Here is a 13788-nt window from a genome sequence, read left to right on the forward strand (position 1 = left end):
CTGCTGCGCATATTAAAAAGGCTACCATAGATATACTAGACTACCAGACGTACAGTGTTCAGATAAACTTTGCATATGCAGTCAGGTTTTTTTTTAATGTAATTTAGCATAAAAAGGGGTACTCTGGGTATATTGATATAATTTATGTCCTTTTTAGTGTGTTTAGATTTTAACTTTTTTTTTATGTTGAGCAGCTCTTGGTTGTATTAGGATTATAATATAAATATAGTTTTTTTTTTTTTTGTTTTTTTTTATATAGTTTTTTTTATATATAATGTTCACTATAAGTCCTTGGGTGTCAATTAGCAGGTCACTATAGTTTTCAATCCACATTTCATACCATTTTATTGCTGTAGAGTGTGTGTAACTCCTGTACCTAGCTGGCTGAGCTGCCGCTAACATGTCGGCTGTCTGCACTCCCCATCCTTCACTCACATCTCTGTTAAAACAGTGCAGTTGAAGGGGTTGCCCAGCCTTAAAAGGAAGCCCACTCCCCTCAAAGGTCCATCTGCTGAAGCTGCAGCGTCCACACCATTTTTCCCTATTATTGGAGGTTCACTTTAATAATGGACAAAAATATAGTACAAAAAATCTGCTACATTTGCATTTCATCAGCATTGTAAGTGGAGTTAGTTGGACAAATTATCTTTCATCCCCCATGCAGTGTCCTTCAGCAGGCATGGAGGCTTCTTGCTTTGTTGTCAAGGAGCGCTTTGCTTTTTTTTTTTTTTTTGCTTGATCTTTTTAAGATATGGAAGTATTTATAAAGATCTGTGTTCATGGTGGTCAAAGTTTTTATAGGTCCGAGCTGTAGAAGAACTGCAGGATTAGCCGATAAGGTCTCATTCACATCAGTGGTATTAGTTTCCATTTCTTCTCCTCCATTATAGGAGCAGAAGATCGGAAATAACAGAACTGACAGGAACAAAGCCTAACAGATCCTATTGACTATTATGGGATCTGTTCCGTTTCCATTCTGGTGAACATTTTTTTTTTTTTTTCTTTCTTTGATATGTTTGACAATTTCTGTGACCGAGGCTCTGGACGGCGCCTCCAACACAGATGTGAACATATCCTAAAAGACCTGCAAATGATGGTCACATGAACCAGGAGGAATCGTTGTTTTTTTTTAATATTTTTACGTTTTGTGTTTAGTGAAGGATAACGTTCTTGTAGAACAGTCTGCAGCACTATCAGGATTAGGCTCTGGAGACCAGAGGCAGAATTACCAAATAAGTTCAATCAGATAGAGCACTAGGATCCGGGCCAGCTCTGACTGCATCACACAGAAATGAGAGATTTCATTCCAGAATATTGGGACTTGTATGTTTTTCTTTCCACCACTTATTACTTTTTCACCTGGAGTCCTTCCAGAGATCTGTACCCAACAGACCACCCGTCAGCAAGGTTCTTAATCATCGTTACTAAGCTTTTCTCTCATTACAGGCTTTAGACGACGAGGTTTCCCCAACCGGGAAACAAAACCAGTGGCATAGCCGGCCTGTGTCTGACTGGAGCGCCCAGCAAGTGTGTCACTGGTTAATGGGAATGAACATGGAGCAACACATTGAGGAGTTCACAGCCAAGAACATCGATGGTCAGCAGTTAATGCTACTGGACAGTGATAGATTGAAGGTACGGTTCATTGTGTGCTCCAGCTTGTGGGGTTGTGCATCTTTTTGTTTTCATGAAATATTGTTTCTTAGCAATAACAATAAATAGTAACAAAACAGCACTAAGTATTTATCAGTAATTGGAAATATCTATGTTTCGCTGTCCCTCTTCTAGCTTCGTTCATGTAGTGTTGGTGAAAGGCTGCCATCTGCTGGTAAAATAAAAAATAGCACTCACTTTTAAAATTGAAGTCATTAAAGGGCCTCTGTTAGCATGATCAACCCTAGTAAACCAAGCATATTGCCCAGTAGGGTTGATCATGCTGACGATATCTGCAGCATTGTGGAGATGTCATTACTTTTAGCTTTATGCAAATTAGACAGTTCAAGCAAGAGGGGCCGGAGTAGCTCTTGGAGCACCACTGCTGCCATGTCCCCCGTGCTTAGTCATTGGTTGCCAACATTATTTATGGTGTAAAAACGGTCGTTGGCGTCAGTGTGTTTTAGGTTGAATGCATGATTTTGCTAATGCGCTGTGGCCAATATGTAGGCATTTATTCAAAATAAGGTCTAATATGTAGGTATTCAAGGGAGCGAAGGAGAGAATACTTACCGTTGCGTCTTCCCAGCAGCCACCAATGACCATTTTTACGCCATAAATAATGCTGGAGCACCAAAGACTAAGCGAGTCGCAGCATAGGCACCATTATACAGGGCTGTCAATCAAAGGGGAGGGTACGGAGTACTAGCGGTGCTCCAAGAGCTACACCGGTTCCTCATTGCTCCTGCTGCCTAATTTGCATAAAGCTGAAAGTAATGATAATCTGCACAACGTTTCAAGCTAAAGAGAAACGACAGATATCTTTTTTATCTGCATGATCAACCCCACCAAGCAATAATCCTGGTTTAATAGGGTTGTTCAAACTGACAGAGGCTCTTTAAAAAAAAAAAATTGCATAGTGTAGGTGCACTAATTATACATTTTATCAGCACGGAGAATAACCCACTGAGGCTGCCGGGAATTTCAAATTTCCAACTTTTGTCCATGAAAGTTCTGGTTGCTTGATTGAAGTCCCACAGGCTGAGTATGACCTCACAAGCCACATCTGGTGCACATGCAGCGAGGCAAGATATAATGGCCTCGGCTTCATCTGCGCATGCACTGAAGGTGGCTTGTTTTAAAATATCTGACCTGTGGGCCATCAATCTAGATCAGGCATGCTCAACCTGCGGCCCTCCAGCTGTTGCAAAACTACAACTCCCAGCATGCCCGAACAGCTTACAGCTATAAGCCTACAGCAGGGCATGGTGGGAGTTGTAGTTTTACAACAGCTGGAGGGCCGCAGGTTGAGCATCCCTGATCTAGCCAAAGGAGGGAGAGGCCAGCCTGACTCCTGAAGAGTGAGGCCACACCTGTGACTATATTGGCACAGGAATGCAGCATTGGGAGTCCTTTTTCTGCATGGTGCAAACAAGCAGAAGAACATCATTGGGAATCTATCATTGTCCTCAATAACAGATTGGTGGTTTAGAGGCCTAGAATGTACCGGCGCGTTCCCTTTTAAGTATAGTTAAAGGGAAGGTTTACTTTACCCAGTGTTATATACTCTGAGGGAATTTGGAGTTAGTATAGGGGGACCCTTCTCTTTTGGGCAGAGCAGAGAGCAGTTACAAGGAGTGTCTTTAGCTGTAGAAGACCAGTCCTTTCCGGTCCTGCATTACAGAGACAGCCTTGATAGGGCACGGTGTAATGCTTGATTTCCCCTGTGGTGGCGCTGCTGGGAAACTAAAGTCTTACCGACAGGTTCCACCAAAGATTACAGCTAATCATCGGGGATCATAACTGGGGACAGTGTCAAGAAACTTCTAAGGCCGGGTTCAAATCTGCGTTGGAGAATTCCATTATAGGTTCAGTTGTAACAGAGTTAGGACGGAATGCAAAACGGAAGCCTTTAAGAGGCATTTTTTGCTCCGTCCTAATACATGTCTATGGGGTCATGTATGACCTCTTAAAGGCTTCCGTTTTGCATTCCGTCCGAGAATTCCATTATAACTCTGTTACAACGGAACCGATAACGGAATTCAATAACGCCAATGTGAACCTGGCGTAACAAGCAGGGATAGTCCACAGTGGACAACCCCTTAAAGCAAAGATCCGCAGCCTCCGGCACTCCAGCTGTTCTTCCAGAATCCTCCTTTCACTTTTTATAAGAGATACAAGAACAGCCAAGCAACTGTGCATGCTGGGAGTTGTAGTTTTACAATAGCTGGAAAGCCAAAGGTTGCTGATCCCTGCCTTAAAGCTATTGTACAGTATTATGAGGAAGTGACCGCCATCTTTTCTTTCTGGCGCAGTTCCACTCTCCTCCATGGGTTGTCTCGCTAGCTGCAGCTCCGTCCCAGTGCTGTGTACATTCCCTTCAAGAAGCTGCAGCCCACTGCAAGGATAGCTGGGTTTCATATATTTAGTTTTGTTCACCTTTTTTTCCTTTTACTTTAAAGGCACTGGGTGTTTCGAGCCACACAGACAGGGCCACAATCAAGAAGAAAATTAAGGAAATTAAAAAAGCACAAGAGAAACTGGAAAAGCAAAAGGAAAAATGTTCAAAGAAGGAAGCACAGAAGAGGAGCGGCGGCGGAAAAGTGGTCCCCACTGTAGAATCGAGCTGCTAAGATAGCCCCCCGGGTGTTGTATATGTATATATCTGTACAATTAAAGTGACCATGGCAGTTCTCTAACGTAATTAGACGATTTAACTACTCGTAGGGTCTTCTGAAGTGTACGTCACCTGAGGAGCAGGATTTTTATCTAGCATTTTTTTTTATAAAAAAAAAAAAAAAAAGATACTATATTTGTACTGATTTCATGAACTGTAATTTTTAGGTGTCTGAGGATGTGGATATTTTAGAGATTATCTTTATTTTCTCCTTTCCCTGAAACAACCACTTTAATATATAGCATATTCGCATATGACAAACGGGTTACACGCGCTTATAACTCCTGCGGTTACAAGACTGGTTGACTAGTACGTCTGTAGGTTGGCGACAGGAGGTGTAAATGAGTGATGTGAACTTGAAGGTAAAATATGTGACCAGAAATGACCTTGGGGCCCCGGATGCGGATACGTTTTTATAAGACCAGTGAAACTGATGAGCGTGACCACTGCTAACCCTATAAACAATGATCTGTAAAATAGTTTATAATCACTTGCCATTGAGCGCCTATTTTCTTATTCTGTCCTGCCTAATTTCTTGATCTATTGTGGTCAGAGACAAATCATAAAATTCTAGCAGCCGTCCCCAGAGGGGAACGTGGAGCCATACTGGTTATACATTTCTTCCAAAGATAAAACTGTATGCATTAAAGCTCCCCCTAGTGTTGGATGAAGGCGGCTAAAATTTTATAATTTAACCCTAAGCCTAGCAGCTCTGTATCCGAAAAAGGCATGTCAAGCGACTAAGATATTTTAAGAAATGAATCTGTACAAAAATGACGTGGTGTTAGAAGGTGGATGTGCATTTTCAAAATTGTATTTATTTGACTCCTGTGTTTTAAATAAACCCTATAAGATGATGGATGCACTGTAGGTACTTAATAGGAAGAAATATGTGCACCTGTTTACCTGTGGTACTCCGTTAGTCACTTTCTAAGGCACATTTATGTGGTCTGCCCCCCCCCCATCATTGCTTTGTGTGATTTGTCTATGGACCCCATAATACACAGTGCTTAAAGGGTTTCTATCACTTCGTATGCCATAATTAGCTCTCAGACACTAGCGATCCGCTAGTGTCTGCTCTGGCCAACCATCCTAATATAAGAGCTTTTTGGGCAGCCGTTTTGCTAAAAAAATAACTTTTATAAATATGCTAATGAGCCTCTAGGTGCTATGTGGGCGTCATTAGCACCTAGAGGCTCCGTCTACCTTCATACACAGCCACCGCCCAGCGCGTCCCTCCAGCCCGCCCATGTCCTCCTCCGTGTGACGCAGCGGCCGAATTCTCGCGCATGCGCCGTGCGCCGCTGTATTCGGCGCATGCGCAGAGAATGACTGACCGCTTCCCTGCTCAGACATCTCCACTGCGCCGATGACGTCATAGTGCTCCAAGGAACAGGCGCAGTGGAGATGTCTGAGCAGGGAAGCTGTCAGACATTCTCTGCGCATGCGCCGAATACAGCCGCGCACGGCGCATGCGCGAGAATTCGTCCGTTGCGTCACAAGGAGGATCGCATTCATCAGGAGATGGGCGGGCTGGAGGGACGCGCTGGGCGGTGGCTGTGTATGAAGGTAGACGGAGCCTCTAGGTGCTAATGACGCCCACATAGCACCTAGAGGCTCATTAGCATATTTATAAAAGTTATTTTTTTAGCAAAACGGCTGCCCAAAAAGCTCTTATATTAGGATGGTTGGCCAGAGCAGACACTAGCGGATCGCTAGTGTCGGAGAGCTAATTATGGCATACGAAGTGATAGAAACCCTTTAATACTTTACACTGCTGATTAGTAGCTATATACAGTACCGCACTGCATGAGAAGTCATGGCTGTGACCTTTTGCAACAGAGTGGGACGTGATCCATAGAAGTCAATGGAAATGGATATTGCTGCTGCACTGACTCTTCTGTTGCTGATTTAGTTACCATACATACAACACCCAATACAACTGAGTTAAAGGGGTATTCCCATCTCAGACAATGGGGGCATATCGCTAGGCTATGCCCCCATTGTCTGATAGGTGCGGGTCCCACCTCTGGGACCCGCACCTACAACGAGAATGAAGCGGGGAGCGCTTTGGCTGGAGGACCCCGGATTTTCCTAGGGTCCGTCCACCACCAAGCACTGCTCCCATAGAAGTGAATGGGAGCGCACTGCGCATGCGCGGCCCATGCTCCCATTCATTTCTATGGGGCGGACGGCAATGGCCGAGCCAACGCTTGGCTATTTTCGGCGGCCCCATACAAATGAATGGAGGGCAGCTGCACATGCGCAGTGCGCCCTTCGTTCATTTCCCGGCTCAGTTCTCATTGTAGGTGTGGGTCCCAGCGGTAGGACCCGCACCTATCCGACAATGGGGGGCATATCCTAGCAATATGCCCCCCATTGTCTGAGATGGGAAAACCCCTTTAAGGGGCACCACTACACTACCAGCACATTCTGTATCTTGCACCACTGCTGTAGCATTACTAAACTCCGCTTTTTACTTTCAGCATAACCTCCATAGCAGCAATTTTTAAACAACCCTTTCTGGAGTTGTAGGGGTAAGGAATGGTGTAATAACCCCTCGTTCACATACTGGAAGTTGCTGTGCGTTTTCTTTATTTTTTTTGCTGCCAAAACTAGGATAAGATCAAACAGGGGACAGAAATTTAAACCTTCTCTTCCCTGCTGGTCCAGATTCTAGTTATTAAAAAAAAAATAAAGCAGGAAACACACCACCCCAAACGACAGTGTGACTGTGGCCTAAGTTCTGTGGTAGCTGTTTTATACGTCTGGAGTACAGGTTTTGTATACTTTAATAGAGAGATTGATGCACCAATATATTTTTGTATTCTTTATTGGCGATTGCGAAAGGTAGTAAAATGCTGTTAGGCTTAACCTCTAAAGGGAATGTATCGGCTGTTGGTCTCATGCACATGAGTGTATTATGGCTCTTTATAACCTGAATTTTTAAGGAGCTGTAATACAGCACCCTAATGTACTTCTGCATGCCTTTGATTTCTTTAGGGTGAATTGTGTTTCTACACCATGGGGTGGACAGGTGACTTAGAACCTCTGTATGTATGACACCTAACCATGAACATGTCTGTGGGGGTCAACACTTATCTTCTGTATGGGGATGAATGATCCTTACTGCCATCGCTCGTCCCCATACACATTCATTGTTTACACGGCACGATCTGCTGCCTAGCTACAATGACTCTGGTGTTGGACTCTCATAAACAAGCTCATGGAAGTATTTCAGATGACCGGCAGCACCTTCACACAGAGCAGTTATCGGGAACAACCATTCCTAGGAATGCTACTTCATTGAAAATTACCACAATTTTTTGACCTGCGCAAAAAGCCTTAAAGGCTATGTACACCTTTTGGGGGAAATTTTTTTAATTATTGCATTGTACTTATTTTGAGCTAAAAATAAATTTTTCAATTGGTCTTTATTAACAATATGGAATCATTTTTTTGTACAGAGCTGACATGCTGCAGTGACAACCTGTGGATTTTCTGTCTTTTCAGTCATCTGGGGAGCAGACAGACTCCTTATCTCTGCTCTCTGCCATTATAAACACTCATTATAGCTCCGTTCTTATATTATTGATAAGAATGTTGCTTAAATACGTGTTTATGACCTTTTAGTAGTTTAGAGATTTGTTATTAGGTGGCCAGCAGAAAGTGAAAGTACCAGTCACGCAGGTAGAAAAACAGTTAACCCTTTGACAGAATAGCTCAATATTGTTAATAAAGGCAAATTGAAAATCTGCATTTTTTTTTTTTTGCCAAAAAATGAGTAAGATTCAATCAAACAAAAATTGCCTCCAAAGGTGTACATAGCCTTTAACGCCACTGACACTACATTACCATACTTATTTGGCTTGGTTGCTTGTGCCCATCAGCTGCTGTACAGGTCTGATGGGGGGGGGGGGGTTTCACCAGCACTGCTTATCTTGGGAATAGCCTGAAAAAGTCCAAACATTAGCAAGATATTTGAAATATTTGTGCTGCTGAACTCTGTCAAATGTAATCTATCCCAGAGACCTCCTCAGACACATTGGGGTGCAGGTGTATCAAAGCTGGTACAAAGGAAAAACAGCAGCCTATCACATTCAGTTGTTTTGGGCAGTTACCGTACTTTTGCATCAGTTTTATACCTCTGCCTCTCCATGTTTTTACTCAGTCGGAAGCCACCTATTTGTCACAACATGAGTGACAGACCTTTTTAGGGGACAGTATAAAAAAAATGAAATCACTTGTATGTAATTTTTTATTTTTTTAGTAAACCTTTCTCAACCAAGCTATCCATTTCCTGTGTTCGCCTCTTCACTTGTTTAGATGATGCTGTCTCTTTATAGATTATAATTGTACAATAGTTTTTGTTCTTTTACATACAAATGGATTCTTTTACCACTGCATTACTGCTGTGCTTTTTACAATCCTGTGCTAATTATAATATATATTTTTTTTTCAACTGTGGACCAACCCTTGCTCTAAATTTCACTTCTTCCACTAAATGTAGCTCTTTAAAAAAAATTATGAGAAACTAGAACATTTTTGTAAAAAAAGAAAGTGTTTTATATAATAAAACTGACCATTTTCTGCAATTTTGGGTTTGTCTCTTATTATGTAAATGTGCAAACTACTCCTAATCTGTTGTATTGGATTTTCCTGACCGGTAAATGGCCATAACACAGATTATGGTATGATAAGCCAATTAAGGGAAAACTGCATGGTAGAACACTAGGACTGCACATGGCCTTATTCTGCCTCCATTATGTGCTGCCATGGAGGTGCCTGAGCCCTGTATGTCTAACCTGCAATTCGGTATCAGGCCTCATGCACACGACTGTATCCGTGTTTGCAGTCTGCGAATTGCTTGTCTGCAAAACACAGATACGGCTGCGTGCATCCCACATTTTTACCTTCCACAGTACCCGTAATGTATTACAAATGTCTATTCTTGTCCGCAAAATGGTTGGGGGACGAGGACAGGGAAGGACACAGATGCGGACAGCACACTGTGTGTTGTCTGCATCTTTTGCAGCCCTAAAAATGAAATGAATGGGTCCGCATCCAATCCACAAAAAATGTGGACTGAAACATGAGGCCTCAATCGAGCAGAAAATTTGTGGGACGCTCCATCTGTATGCTGCTAAGCTCCTGCAGAAGCACTGCTTTTATGGTAGACTCTCAGTGCACAGGTAGTCTGACCGACTTACAGCTCTGCCGTGTTCAGGAGTACCTAAGGTATCTTCGCATGTGACATTTACTGCAGAATCGTCGGTGACTGTCCCATTCAACTGAATGGGGTTTGTAGAAGGCCTTGCACATGATGCAGACACAGCAGGGGAACATGAGCGCCCTCAGAGAGAAAAGACCGCCAGCTCCCAGGCAATTATATGTATGGGAGGGGGATCATTACACTTTATTGGACACCCCTCATGATATAATGACCCCCCATACAGTATAATGGCCCACTAGGGATCATTCTACTGTGTGGGAGCCACAAGGGGACATGTAAAAATGTTTTTCTTTTGTATTGGGAGGGTGCCAAAATAACTTGGGTAATCCACTGGGAACAGCCATATGTAGAGTTCTAAGAAAACCTGCTTGGGAATTATTAGTACAAGTAGTTACTAAAACAGGACCTGTCACGTCTAGTGATGTCTCTTTTTAGATTCAAAAATGGCAGCATAGGTCAAACAGTAAAAGCGATAAGAGGCATAAACCATCTCTTTGTTTCTCTGTTCCTATCAAAAACTGGTTGCCTTATCGAATTTAGTTTCTATGTACACCTTTGCTTAGTCCATTCAGTACGTTTAAAAAGCTGCAAACATTTCCAGATGCTATGGATCTTAAAAGGCCAAACGGGAATCTAAAAAAGCATAAGGTACTATAAGGACGGAATAAGCAGCAGATCTTAGGGTACTTTAACACTTGCGTTAAACTTTTCCGGTATTAAGTTCCGTCCTAGGGGCTCAATACCGGAAGAAACTGATCAGTTTTACCCTAATGCATTCTGAATGGAGAGCAATCCGTTCAGTATGCATCAGGATGTCTTCAGTTAGTCACTGTACAGTTTTTGGACGGAGAAAATACCGCAGCATGCTGCGGTATTTTCTCAGTCCAAAATTCTGGAACACTTGCCAAAATCTGGCATTACTTTCCATTGAAATGCATGAATGCTGGATTCGACGCCAAGTGTTCCGGAAAAACTGATCCGGTTTTGCGGTCTGCGCATGCTCTGACCTTTTAAAAATGGGAAAAAAAAATACCGGATCAGTTTTTTCCAGATGACAACCGGAGAGACGGATCCGGTATTGCAATGCATTTGTGAGACGGATCCGCATCCCGATCAGTCTTCAAATGGTATCCGTTTGCATACAGATTGCCGGAACTGCCTGCCGGAATCCAACAACGCAAGTGTGAAAGTACCCTTACATACATCACCAAAGATGTCCTAGAAACCTACTACTTACAAATATTGCATCTGTGGAATCGCTGGCGCCATCCAGTTCGTGTTCCTGAATTTTTTACAGATTGTGTGTGTGTATACACACACACACACTGTATTTTTTGCTTTATAAGATGCACTTTTTTTTCTCCCCTAAAAGTGTGTGAGGGGAGCGGCGGTGGCCGTGTATCTTATAAAGCAAATAATAGTGAGCGCTTCCATTACGGAAGCACTCACTAGTACGCATTAGGTGCGGGGAGTGAAGCGCTTCCGGTACTCTCCCTTCCTGGGGCTGGCACTGCACTGTACTGACCCCGTACAGATTCAGAACATAGTGAGCGCACTATGACCTGATGCTGCACAAAGTCAGGTGACATGGTAGTGCGACTGCTGCCGGAGATAGAGAGGAGCTAGAGGTAAGAGGAGTTTTTTTTATTTTCTGATCTGCGGTCTTCTGTTTTTGGCAAAGAACTCTGATGTGGGGGGAGGGGTCTGACATTGAGGGCTGATGTGATGTCCTGATATGGGGGTCCGATCCAATGTTCTGATATTTATGGGTGTCTGATGAAAACAATTTTTTTCTTATTTTCCTCTAAAACCTGGGGTGCGTCTTATAAAGAGAAAAATACAGTATGTATTTTTTTTTTACAGGCAAAGCATGAAATGAGTTTATTACACACAGAGGATATACTAAAGGGTTAGATACACACTTACTGGAGGAAAACACAGGCAAATACAAGTGATCTCAGAATCCCAGTTTAATGATCTTGACTTATCTTACAAATAAAGATGGAGGTGACCGTGAATCATACACAAATCGGTGCTACAGCGATATAGAAAGAATTAACATCAAATCTCCACTAGCAGCAGCGGGTTATACTGAGCAGCTCACAATTTTATAGCAGTTCTGTCACAGACTGTTTAGACCGAGTTCACACAGGTGGCTATGGTTCTGTTCATACAAACCCTTTATAAAGGGTCTCATCAGTCTCAGAGACTGTACCATTCTTACTATGTAAATTACCAGATTCTCTGACTAAAACCTGTTCAGATGTCCAGAATGTTCTAAATCCCCTGCAAACTTAGAAGGTAACATGCTGAGCAGTTGCCACTAAAGGGACATTAGGAGACTATTGCATACTGTATGCAGTAAGCTCCCTCTAGTGGTGGCTGCAGGTAGTCAGCTTTTTTCTTTTTTTTTTTTTAAATCTGTCGATGCAGGGGATTTGGAGCTCTGTATCAGAATCAGAGCAATGGCCACTATTTCGATAGATTAAGGAATTAAGACAAAAAAATGCAATCAGTAGCAGACATTAATTTAATGCGAGCAGATCCTTCACTATTGCTGTTGCAGTGTTTTAACAGCAGTCAGAAATGCAATGTTAGCGAATTAACATAATATATATATATATATTTTTTTTTTTTACTGCTGCAGTCCCACAGACTGCAGAAGGGCAAAAACAAACTAAATTAAAATTACAAAGTGTCTCTATAAACCTTATGTGCAGTACTGTACGGGTTATAGAATCACACTTCTACAATATGAACTATGATTAATTTTTTTCCAGTGATTGTGATGTAGTTCTTACCATCACCACTTCTAATGGCCCCTGTGTGAACAAGGTCAGCACCACAAAAGTAGCACTTAAAATATCACATCATACATTTTAGTTCCTTTTACATCTGCTAAAAATGGCAGTTGTATAAATTCTCTATCTCTGCCAAAATATATATAAAAAAAATTAAAATACGAAAAGAACAAGGGTTACAGTTTATTCACTTTCTGAAAAAAAAGGGCCAAAACTAAAAGGCACAATACTGGAACAGAGTAAAAATAAATCTGTACCTTAAAAAGGCAGAGATCAAAAATCCAAACCTTCAGGAAAGTGCAACAATACAGTGATGGTTATAAAAATAATAATAAAAAGATTTTTTTTTTTTATAATTTTATCCCCCAGGTTTAAAGGGCTTGTTTACATTTGCCATTCTGGGAGCCTTAAAAATTTTTTTTTAGATTAGTTACTTAAGGAGAAAAAAATTGGGGGGTATCCACTATCCAATCTGTTAAAATAAATAATTGGCCCCAAGAAATGCACGCGAGAATCAAGCCTCAATAGCAGCTCAGTGATGTGGACCCCCATATTTGATCTGTATTCATCTAGAATACTGCACTATGGAGCCATAAGTTTAGCTAAAAAGGGGTCACCCCGTGAACAACCAATATCACCTATCCACAGAGAACACGAGCCCCAGAGTCCATTGTGTGAATGGAGCATAATGCCCATGTGCAACCAGCGCTCCATTCACTTCTATGGGACCAAGTGCTGTACAAGTGATTGGGGGGGGGGGGGGTCCCACCAATCATTACCTATCCTGTGGATGGGTGATGAAGCTCATTCGTAGGGTGACCCCTTTCATTTGGGATTTTTTTTTTTATTAACCCCAAAGACTAGGTTCATGTCACCACATAGATAAATACTAAGATTCAGTGGAGAAAATGGATCAAGACTGGCGGTATCCACTGTGCACACAGGCCTCTTAATAAACGCCATGCATGTTTTTGCTGTCCGTGCACCAGAAACTGAAATCTTTACCAGCCATGAGCTGGTGTAGACTTCGGCTATACCTTACGCCAATTTCTGGCATAAATTATAGTAAATCCCATGGACTGCAGATGATCACCCTCTCTTTTCGTACCACTCGGAAAAGTGACAAGCTCAAAAATTCACAAATGATGCTGTAAATATCTTGTGTAAGATAATGTGACCTTTTTTTTTACCCTACTTTAAAAAAAATATATGTTCCGTGCCAAGTCCAATAGCTCCTGGTAAGGGCTCGTTCACATTTTACTGTTGTACGTCTGTCCATCGTCCACAGCTGAACTGAGAATCGTTGCATGCGACATTTCTATCGGCTGCAAAATAGAATTGACCCATAGGAAACGATAGGAGCAGTGGTCATTCAAATTCATGGGATCCTATGGCATCCATCTGTTTATTGGTCTGCAATAATG

At 42.2% G+C, this 13788-nt stretch overlaps 1 protein-coding gene across 4 annotated transcripts in view; it reads left to right on the forward strand.

Annotated features, from left to right (window-relative positions):
• Positions 1 to 5049, forward strand: part of LOC121008636 (neurabin-1-like) — an 84391-nt gene extending 79342 nt beyond the window's left edge. For 3 of the 4 annotated variants that reach the window (XM_040441301.1, XM_040441299.1, XM_040441300.1), the window contains 2 exons: positions 1447 to 1635; positions 4116 to 5049. In XM_040441301.1, the coding sequence (XP_040297235.1) occupies positions 1447 to 1635; positions 4116 to 4286 (360 nt within the window). In that variant the 3' untranslated portion in view covers positions 4287 to 5049. The remainder of the gene's footprint in view (positions 1 to 1446; positions 1636 to 4115) is intronic. The other variant, XM_040441298.1, reaches the window with a different exon arrangement.
• The last annotated feature ends 8739 nt before the right edge of the window (positions 5050 to 13788 follow it).

Source organism: Bufo bufo, chromosome 7 (assembly GCF_905171765.1).
Source record: "Bufo bufo chromosome 7, aBufBuf1.1, whole genome shotgun sequence".
NCBI lineage: Eukaryota > Metazoa > Chordata > Amphibia > Anura > Bufonidae > Bufo > Bufo bufo.